A 10934-nucleotide genomic window follows, 5' to 3' on the forward strand; every position below is an offset into this window, starting at 1 on the left:
CAAAGGTTTTAGTTTAGGAACAACGGCCATTTTTGAAAATGTTAATACCAATACATAACTTTCTTCATCATTGAAAAATTGTGAAATTTTTAATGAGAGGAGGATGGTTACCATCAAAGTTTCGATTCATAATAACACGATCGAAACTACCAAATGAGCACATGTCAGTCTGGCTTAGGTAAACACATAATACACATATTTTTCAGAACGCATGAAAAGTGAATCTTTTTACAATAAGGAAACTATTTCATTGGTCAAAATGGCGTTAGTCATAATGTTTGAACAAACATTGTGCTTTGAAACATTTTGATACAACACTGACAATCATTGTACTTAGTTTGAGTCGTTTCTTTAGAAATAAAGTAAAGATAAAAATAAGTAAAGAAAATACTCTAAGAACCGACAATTAATTTTAGGGTGGCTAATACCAAGGTAGCATATTATTCTCTTTAGAAAGCAGAATTATCAGGCCGTGGAAACCAACGCTATCTGCCGTAAAAATCGAGCTCTATAAATTTTCTCTACCCAGTAAAATAGAAATGTGATAAATAGAAAACGCAAGGAACAGATTTAACAACCTATTGCAGACATGTCAAAGAAGAACTGCTACTTATACACGCCCCTCATACCGCCCACGAACAACAACAATGGCCAACAGCAATCCTTTCATCAAGAAAGTGAATCGGAGAATGAGGAAAAGTCAAACACGACGTTTTTTTCGCTTTTCTCCAATTTAAGTCAAATTTGTAAGTTATTTTTATTATAGTTGACTTTCTCTTAGGCTTTCTCTCTTATTCGATCTAAATATAATTTTTCGAACTAGAGAAATATTTGAATTGCAGAAACATTTGAATTAGAGCGAGTTGACTTTATAGAAAACCATGTTTGATAGCTACACTTCAGTATCTGGCTTTTTCTACCCATTTTTTGTAAAATCCTTAACTCTCAATTCTTTTAGCATTCCCTGCGGCCGGCATTTCAATACAAGAACTTAGCCAAATAGCGCCAGGACCTCCAGACTTTGACCTACAAGAAGTTTATTTCCCAAAAGAAATTTGCAAAAAGCAGGTATGACATTGTACATCCAACTCTACTATTTATATTTTTTATGAAAACTTTATAATAAAGGTTTTGTGAAGTGGTGCCTTCACACAAGAAGATATTGCTTGCTTCAACGTGTTTCTATTGTTAATTCGACGTTGGTGAAAATATATTGAGAATTTAGCTTATTTCCTCGTTTTTCGAAATTTGGAGTTCGGGCGAGAAAGTCACTTTTGGGCTAATTGATAAATTTATTTTATTCAAGTATTTCAATTCGGGATGGTTTATAGACTTCCAGGCTATATTCTGAGCCCTATTGGACTATTTTTGAATTTTTGGATCCTCAAATCCTAAGCTCCAGAGTCTTAAGTCTAGCGTTTAAACTCAGAGTTAAGAATCTACCCTTCCAACCTATTTTCGAGCGCTCCTTTTTTCGCACCTATAAACAATAGAAAAATGTGTCAAAAAAGGATTGGATCGAGTTTAGGGGGATAATTAAATAATTAAGTGCCTGACCGCGTGACTACGGTCAAAAAGGTGTATTATAAGATTCTTTATGTAATTTATACAGGTACGCAGGAAGCAGAAAGGAGCATGTGCAGTCAATTCAACACAAAGACCGAACAGCGACGATATCAAATTCGATCTCATCTTCAAAACAAAAGATTGCAACAACATAGTAGCTGATATTGATGTCAATGTATTCAAAGTCCATAACAAAGCTCAGTCTCGCGTCAAGTCATCATGGAGATGGGTTAATAACACTGTAAGTCAAATTATACACCCCCTTCTCACAGACCCGGTAGGATTTTTTCAACCTGTGGGGATAAAAATAAAGCACTCAAACTCAGTGGGGATAGATATTTCCATTGTTTTTATGGCTGGGGATTATTGTCTTTGTTTTATTGTCAAGTCAGAAATTCAGTGGGGATGGGGAAAATAGCATGATATTTTGTAGTGAGGATTGGTTTATTTGATTATTTTCAGTGGGGATAGAAATTGGAAGATATAATTTTCCACCAGGGACGATATTTTGGCCAATTTTTCCAGTGGGAAGGGGAACCCTGGTGGGTCTGTGAGAAGGGGTGTAATTATATATGGTGATGAGGGCTGACCCATAGTTATCGGATCCTTTTGATACACTCACAACTACATTCGACCCTGAAATTCTGGGAACCAAACCTATATCATGATACCGTGAAAAGCACAGCTCAAAATCATATATTTACGCTGTGCCGACGAATCGAGATTCTATTCATCGCGCAATCAGCGAAGACAAAAGTAACCATGACGACCATCCAAGATCTTGGATGAGCGTCATAGTCGATATTTTTATTACCGTCGTTGAAAACACAACTTACAAAAAGTCATCAATGCTTTGTAAAAAGAGTCAGTGATAGAGAATCATAACATAAAGTCTTTCTATTATTTCGATTTAATTAAAGTGACATTTCCATATAAAAGTTTAGTAATTACTGTTATACATTTGGGGATCATCTAAAAGATTTCTTTCGAAATAAACTCATTTCAACTACACTTGGAGGTTTCTGGGGAATTCGTAAATAGTAAACTGCATACTGATACAGTCTGCTAGACATTAATATGGTAATATTTTCTCTTCATCTTTGATTTTTTCTACAGTGATTAGATTGACACATGCGCGATAAAATTTCTATTATTTGTCTTCAGAGGTTACTATTTTCTTTGAAAACTTAACCTCTGATACTCAGGGTAATATCATGATGGTATATCATGATATTGGTTTTGTTAGTAATCCGTCCTGCTTTAGTAAATGTCTTCAAAATTCGTAGGTTTAACTGAGAAGTAATTTATTTTTGAATTGCTTCTGTTTTTGAGAATAATTAGAAATTTCCATTTACAGATTCGTTTGGAAATTAACATGAACGAAGTCGAAGATAATAAAATCTACAAACTTCTCACAACACCAAATATGGAGAAAAAGAAATACTACTTCACTATTACCGTCAAATACTCTACTACATCCAATGATCATTTTCAACGATACTTTCCGACGCATGCGCATAAAGAAGAGATGGCAAACGAAAGAACCAAACAAACGGATTTCTTCTATCTCATTGGAAGTGAGCAAACCAACGAATCCAAACGAGCTAGAACGACAGGTATCTTTTCAAGCTGTCACATAAGGTTGTTTTAACGTCAATTTAAAGTTGTATGAAAGTTGTCAAAAGACTGACCAAATTCGAGAAAATTCGAAATTCCTTTTCGATGAACACTCCATTAAGCTTTATGGGATCGTGATGAAATCTTAATGTTTTGTTTTTTTCTAAATCCACTTTTTTCAATCATCTCTGTATAAATTTCCATACCAGCTTCGGTCAGCTCTGCAGATTCAGCTTTGGGAACACCATCACCGTGGCTTCAATCACCCCAAGCATATTCACCACCTTTGTCTTTGAATGCCGATATAGAAAGCCCACCAGTGCCACAGGAGGCGCAAGCACCATCGCAGAATGCAGGTACTTAATTCTCTTTCATAATACCAAGACTATGGACATATATCCATGATGTTTATTTATGAGTACCATAAGTAGAGTATTTTGCTACAACGTTCATTGAAGTTTGCCCAATCCCTAACATGCACACTTTAATTTTTTTGCTACTTGTGATATTCATGACGTAATGTTTTGAACGAAGGCACCCGGAATATCCCAGGAGTTTGTCACTAGTTTTATTGTTTAAATTCAAAACTAGTGGCAAAAACCCGGTCTTTTTAGGTGCTTTCGTATAAAACATTACATCATAAATATCATGAACTGATATTCAGGTGACGTTGCACATTTCTCGAACATCATTGCGGAACGTATTCAAACGGAAACGTTAGAAGTTGGTGAAATTAAAGGGCAAGTCTTCACTACTCCTCATCACGACATTGGCTACCATTTTGAATTGAATGATGATGAAGAAAAATTCAATGAAGGTATATATGTGCAAACAATAATAATCCCTTGCTTACTGCCCTGGTGGAACTTTTTCCAAAGCGGGGAAATAAGTTCTAGCGAAATCCTTATGGGAATGGAGATTCAATCGTCCCAAGCTAAAAAAAGCTAGTGGGGATGGTTTTGGAGTGAAATCTTTCACAATGAATTTCGAATGGGGATGAAATGAGAATTAATTTCTCAGTGGGGCTGAAGTTGTAGGGTATTGTTCCCATTATAGGGCAAAACTTTAACCAAATTTCACATTAGGGTGAGGGTCCCACCGTGTTAGGGACACAGGGGTGTATACAACATTGGGATCAAATTCGATGTCTAGGATATAGTAGAAAGACCCTTCTAGACCCTTCAGTTCAACGACTCATAAATAAGTCTCCAAAATTCAAAATGTTTTTAACTCGAACGAAATTGTCTTTCCCGTGTGCGTTCTCTACTGCATCCGTATTTGAGGGCTTTGTGTCAACTTCAAACTTCAAATTCTCGTGGCTGGTTAGTTCAGTCGGTAGAGCATTCACCTAACAATCCAAAATCCAAAGGTTGTGGGTTCGATCCCCGGTCACCGCTAACTCAGTGAATGAGTAGCTTGGATTGGGTAATCTGATCTAGGTGGCAAGCTACTGGGAGCTGAGAGGAGGTGCGGCGCTCCACCTCCCAGGTCTAGGACACTTAGAAAGGGGTTAGACTCCCTCTGCTGATAGCCGACAGATGATTTACTTACTTACTTAACCATTTTAGGGGAAGTTGTTGGTCTGTTACCAGATGGTGACGACAAAGATAAAGGAACTCAACGTTTACGTGTTGTGAAACTAACCAGTGAAACTGCAAGTCAATGTAATCTCAAAGGTGTTATCACCAATTCACCGTACATTGAAGCTTACTGCCCCAAGAAGGATTGTAAGTGTTTTTTTTAATATAAGTTGCTCAGTGAGCAACTCATAATGAGCCTAATATTCCATACTATGAGTATCAAAAACACACAACTGGTAAGCTTTAAGTCAGGATTCTGTTTGTATCGAAATAATGTCGAAACAAAGGAAAATATATCATTATTAGAATAATTGAAATTGACGATGCAATAGTCTGACTTTTCTGTGTTTTTATTTTTTTCTTCGATGCTCATTTCCAATTTACATTAATTGCAACCAATCAGCTGCTGTGAGACTGACTTAATGTCAATATACCCTACAGGGATAATTTTAGGTCGAAATATCGGTAAATTCAGGATTGATTTTGCCTCTATAACCTTCGCCTTCTCGTTCGCTAGATTTAAAAAACATCCAAAAATTTAGACCAACAGAAAGTCGTTATCAGAGCTTGGTGGTCCTGATTAAACGATTCATTTCGACTGTGAAATGACTGAATTCATGATATGTACCACTGGAGAGTCTTCTGAGAACTTTTAAAATTTTCCACCCAATACATCACTTAAACAATAGAAAAAGTGACGTATTGGGTGAAAAAAAACAACAGAAAAATTTCATAATTTCTTGAAGTCATTGCATTAGTGCATATCATGAAATAGATCTCCTATAATTCTTTCTCCAGCCAACAAGCGAACAATAATCATCTGTATGTTGGGTATTGTGCCAGTACAAGTCATTGGCTCAGTTCGCGCCAGTGAATTCTTGTATGCAGCTCCTGGACATCCAGGCTTAGCAATAAGTGGATATCATTTGAGAAGAGAAGATAAGAGAGAAGCCAACTTGGTTGGGATTGCTGTCAATTCTGTTTTGACCAAGAATGAATTGTCGGTAGGTTTGTTTTTTGAAATACCCTTTATATTGAGGCCTTTCAAAACAGGGCCCACGCCATGAAATTGAAATGAATATAGAGTTTAAGGAGAAGCAACCAAAAATTTTTACTTTGCAAAAAAGGCCCCGGTGCCGTGGGCCCTGCATGACGTTCTATTCTAACTCTAGTTTAGACGGTCAACTTTTTGGTTTGCTTTCCTTTATATTTTAGTTCTTCTAGAGAGTCGTTAGTTCCCAGCTGGCACACAACGTTGTTTCAACGTTCATCTAACGTTATATGGACGTTGTGAACGTTAGATAAACGTTGAAAAAACGTTGTGTGCCAGCTGGGTTGAGATACTTTCTTCAGACACTAAGCCAGAAAACAAAAACAATCTGAAACTTCCTATCGACTTTCTACTGTCTATTACATCGAACGAAGGCAAGATAGTGGGTTTTGATTCTCAGGCAACAACTTTCATTTACTCTGTATTATGGGTCAAATATTTTATCAAATTGTTAATGAACCGCTCTAATAAATTTGGTTCAACAAGAATTGAAGATCTTTACTTCACCTGCCTTCAAAATACCGTGACCACAATAATTAAGCTTTCCCCAAAATTTAACCTGTGGAGACGAACTATGTCCATCTTACCATACAGTTGACGCTCTCTAATTCGATCTTCAAGGGGAATTGGATTTTCATCGAATATGGGAGCGTCGTTTATAAGAGTTTCTTGTTGACGGGGACTTTAAATTTCATCGAATAAGGGAGCCTATCGAATAGTAAAACGTCGAATTAGAGAGCGTCAACTGTATTTGTTTACTCTCTTTTTCAGGTTGGTGTAGTTGAAGCAGGAGTATCATTAATGCAAGCAGCCTCGCAACATTTAGTCAATGAAAAATTGAGAGAAATGGAGACTGGCTTGGAACACAAGATTTTAACTGTTAAGAAATCGGCAATTCGGTGGAGAAGGGGTAATTTAAGGGATATTCATGTGGTTTGAGATTTTTTGTCTCATAAAAAACTTCTGCAGTCCTAGCCAAATCCTCCAAACATTTTGGTCTGATTTATTTCCCAGTTTTCAAGTCAGAGGAACTTGAAAATTAGACTTTGAAAAATAGTTAGACAAAATGATTTGGAGGTTTTGCTATCCAAACATGAAAGAATATGTAGGCCAAAGATCTCAAACCATTTAATTACCCCTTCCCTTGACAGTTTGCAGAGAGATCTTACAATTGTGATACATATCATATCTTATATTAGTTTGAAAGCCAATTTAACTCACTAGCCTTTTGATGTTCAATAATACCCAGCCTTCTTTGGACGAATTTTGGGTAATTCTAGAGTTTTAACACATCATCAAATTATACTCGAACCTTTCAATCCCGGCTGGCACACAACAAAACGTTGTTTCAACGTTTATATAATGGCTTGATAATGCTCATAACGTTAGATAAACTTAGAAAAAACGTTGTGTGCCAGCTGGGATGTTTCTTTTTTAATAAAAATTCAGAATTTTAACGCTTAAGGAGACGCTGACAAAACATCGACCCCAGGGGGGGGGTAACAGTTGAGAACTGACGGGGGTGTGCCCCCCCCCCCCGACTATTAGTACTAATTTGACCAAATTTCGATGTTTTTAGGGACACAAAATTTAAATTTTCATATTTTCCGACCCTTATTGAAACTGAGATTTGAATTCCTCATTTTCCCAACAATTAGTGTGACTTAGGAAATCCAAAAAAGGTACCCTTAAGGGTGGCACTTACCTGTACCCTCCTATTCTAACTACCCCCCCCCCCCCCCCCGGGAATTTGGTCTCTTTAACGGTAGCTAATCTCGTTCCAAAGAATATCCTGATATTGGAGGATTCCTCAAAGTTAAACTCGTTTGGCCCTGGAACTGAATTTTTCTTTTCGTTCATTTTCAGTGTTCACTTGGTTAGCTGTCATTTTTGTCATCTTCTTGATCTTGGCTAGTGCTTACGTCTTCCAACTGTATTGGCCTGGATCTGCCTATCGCAAGTACAAATGCATGCTTGGGCACAAGGAACCCCTCTACAAAGCTCAAGTCATTTATGTACCCTACGCCAAGCAAGACATAGTAATAACATTGAGTTGAATTATCATTTTTCTTTATCATTCTTCTAACTAACCACAATCGAATTCAGAACTGGTGTCTGATTCTTTGAGTTTAAAATGCGATGGGCTAGAATGTTCTAACCTTTCTCAAAGCAAGTAAAAGTGATACCTTTAAGATTTGTGCCGCATTTAGAATGACAGATTGAATTGAGCATCTTTCACGCGGCACATTTCCCGAAAAATGTCGATAGATTTTACTTTCAATTCAGTATTTGCTTGTAAAACGCTTATCAGGCTTTTCATGGTGGGAAATAAGTAGTTTTATCTAAGGTTTTTTCGGGGATTTCAACTTGATGGTCCAGTTACCCTTTTCTACTTTCAACACCCCCACCCCATCCTCGAGGCAGGAAGTGGAAAACAGTTTTTAGTTGATAGATCGTGGGTTGAAGCCAAAAAACAAACTCAAAAAGTTACATTTTACTAAAGTAGTACATTTTGCTAACATTTTCAGATGAGATGGAGTTTTTATAAGATACTTTAATAATTGGTCATTTGAAGTAATAAAAATGACCCGTTCTTTAGAAAAAGTTACAAATTTGTTTTATTACTGGTTAACGACCAACCAAATCAAAAAAGAAAAAAACTCTATCTCGTCCCAACATTTTACTGTATTTAGCTCATTACAACCAACGGCATCGAATTCGAATATGACGAACTCATAAAAAAGATAAGAGAGCACAAAGGGGCCACGTACCGACTTCTTGCACCAATGGTTGGTGGTATCAAAATTGGAAGTAAGCATATTATCATGTTATCTTCTTTGAAATGTTATCAAAATATGACCCGTTTTTTATAAAGTTAGTCATGTTCAAAAAGCTTAAATTTTATTCGTAATATGGGGGGGGGGCTGCTTCTGTTCGGAGATAAAACCAATTTTAATAGCTCCTGAAATAATAGAGCCTTTATTTGGCATAAATTCCTAACTTTTATTTAGCTTCAAAAAAAAACAAAAACATTTGACATCTAAAAGTTTTCACACCTTGACAATGATGACATTTCCGACAGAATAAGGTGTCACAAAAATTGACACATTTTTGATACAAATTTATTCTTTATGTCAAATATATCGTTTAAACCGTAATTTATTGGATATTTAGGATAAAAAAATGTACATGCTGAAGATCTGAAACCCTCCGATTCTCTCTTGAAAATGAATTAATCTTTCTCATCTTATTAGAACCCAGATTTTTTCTTGGCTTTAATCGATGTGCGTATGGGAACAGTTTTGCATACGCTAAGATGGACGGGACAACAGTATACAGTGGTGTGATCATGTTTGCAGTTGATGAAACTTGTACTTACGCATTCCTCTACAATGGAGTTTATGATACTTGGACACGATTTAACTCTGCTGGAAATGTTGAATTTCCAGGTTCTGTCAGATGTGGTCAAAATGCGACACTTGACTTCCCAGAAGCCAATGGTAGACGGGATATTAAACTTGAAGCACAAGACCCCTGAATGAAATTGTATTTTAAGCGTACGGTTGACTCTCTCTTATTCGATCTTCCAGCGACCAAGAATTTCTCTTCGAAGTAGAGAAAGATTGGAATAACAGAAAGTATTTCATACTAATTCATACTAGCTGCGGGGACAGATATTTGTGTTCGAATTATAGAAAGATTCGAAAAGTAGAGGTTCGAATTAGAGAGAATTGACTGTAAATATTACAATGTGATACAGCAAAAAAGACAACAAAAATGACACCTGGAATAATTTCTTAAGTCACAAAAACGAAATTTTACATCAAATATGCTGTTCCTATTCTTGTGCAGGGGTTGCTGTCATAATGTTGTGTATATATTTTGGTGTGAATATTTTCAGATAATGATGATTTTTTTACATTTTCAAGTACTTTTGTGCCATGAAGCTGGATTATCAAACTTTTTACGTAATGTTATAGATATGTATAATTTTTTATATTTCCCTTGATTTCAAAACTATATGATTGAATGATTATGATTTTATGATCCTTGTCGGTTGATATAGAGGGACGGTCGTTAGTCTGTTACCAATTTCTTCTCGGGATTGGCTCATTAGTTCTTTCTGATTTTTTGCACAATGATGCAAAATGGTAATAACCAAAATGTGACGGAGTCCAATTTTCGATAAAAAAAGATCTTTAGCCGTAAAAATCAGATTTTTGTATTTGGGCATTTCTGGATGTTTTAAATCTTAGATGGACGTTTTATCATAGTCATTATAAAAAACCCTGGTCTGGTAATGTATTGTTTAAGCTTTATTGTCAACTTTTCCTTTGTTTTAAATAAAAGACAAGTTGCGATTTGCATACTTTTTGATCACGTTACCCTTTTCGACTCTTGGGATTGGTTAATTTTATAATCACATGATCAAAAGGTATGCAAAACAAATCAATTTAAGGTAAGCAAGCTCTAACTGTTAATAATAGGAAGAAACAAAAGACTTACAGACCGGGGTTTTTGATAATAACTATGGTTTTATGGACGCTTTGTGGCAGCTGCAATCAAGGTCATAATATTTGAGAAAAAAAGGGAAATCAACCGGGCAGTTTTTGAACCACAATCGATTTGTAGGTGCTCTAAAGTAGGTTGGAAGGGTAGAGTTTTAACTCTGAGTTTTAACATGAGACTTAAGACTTACGACCTTAGGATCTGAGGATCCAAAAGTTCAAAAATAGTCCAATAAGACTCAGAATATAGCCTGGAAGTCTGCCAACCCCTCCCAAATTGAAATATTCGATTAAATTAAAAAGATAGCCAAAAATCGACTTTCTCGCCAGAACTTTAAATCTTGAAAAACGTTAAAATAATCAAAATTCTCAATATATTATGACCTTAATTGTGGGTACATAAACATCATTTTAATAATCTATATCTTTAAGGGTTACTTTTGTAAAATATATATAATATATTAGGGTTCATCATTCATAGTAAAAATGAGAATTTGAAAACATTTTTTTGATGTTTCCAAACGTTTGATGAAACTCTTTTGATATTCTTTTATTTCCATATCCATATTTCCTTCACATCTACTTTCACTTTCTTTTTCTTTTTCTAGGAAA

At 35.8% G+C, this 10934-nt stretch overlaps 1 protein-coding gene across 1 annotated transcript; it reads left to right on the forward strand.

The window, feature by feature from the left end:
• Positions 1 to 514: 514 nt before the first annotated feature.
• On the forward strand, positions 515 to 9575 carry LOC136807615 (uncharacterized). The gene is made up of 12 exons (XM_067064206.1): positions 515 to 746; positions 959 to 1068; positions 1613 to 1807; positions 2924 to 3182; positions 3393 to 3539; positions 3848 to 4000; positions 4752 to 4910; positions 5562 to 5767; positions 6586 to 6724; positions 7681 to 7853; positions 8508 to 8625; positions 9069 to 9575. The coding sequence occupies exons 1-12, from the start codon at positions 590 to 592 to the stop codon at positions 9350 to 9352; spliced, it is 2100 nt and encodes a 699-aa protein (XP_066920307.1). The 5' UTR covers positions 515 to 589; the 3' UTR covers positions 9353 to 9575.
• The last annotated feature ends 1359 nt before the right edge of the window (positions 9576 to 10934 follow it).

The sequence above is a fragment of the Clytia hemisphaerica genome, unplaced genomic scaffold (genome assembly GCF_902728285.1).
Source record: "Clytia hemisphaerica strain Z4C2 unplaced genomic scaffold, Clytia hemisphaerica genome assembly, whole genome shotgun sequence".
Lineage (NCBI taxonomy): Eukaryota > Metazoa > Cnidaria > Hydrozoa > Leptothecata > Clytiidae > Clytia > Clytia hemisphaerica.

What these genes read in the sequence shown, in the direction of transcription:
- LOC136807615 (XM_067064206.1), top strand. Translation starts at nt 590, where the DNA reads ATGTCAAAGAAGAACTGCTACTTATACACGCCCCTCATACCGCCCACG. An exon ending in GGCAATTCGGTGGAGAAGGG is followed by an intron (nt 6,725 to 7,680) that starts GTAATTTAAGGG and finishes GTTCATTTTCAG; the next exon opens with TGTTCACTTGGTTAGCTGTC. An exon ending in TGGTGGTATCAAAATTGGAA is followed by an intron (nt 8,626 to 9,068) that starts GTAAGCATATTA and finishes TCATCTTATTAG; the next exon opens with AACCCAGATTTTTTCTTGGC.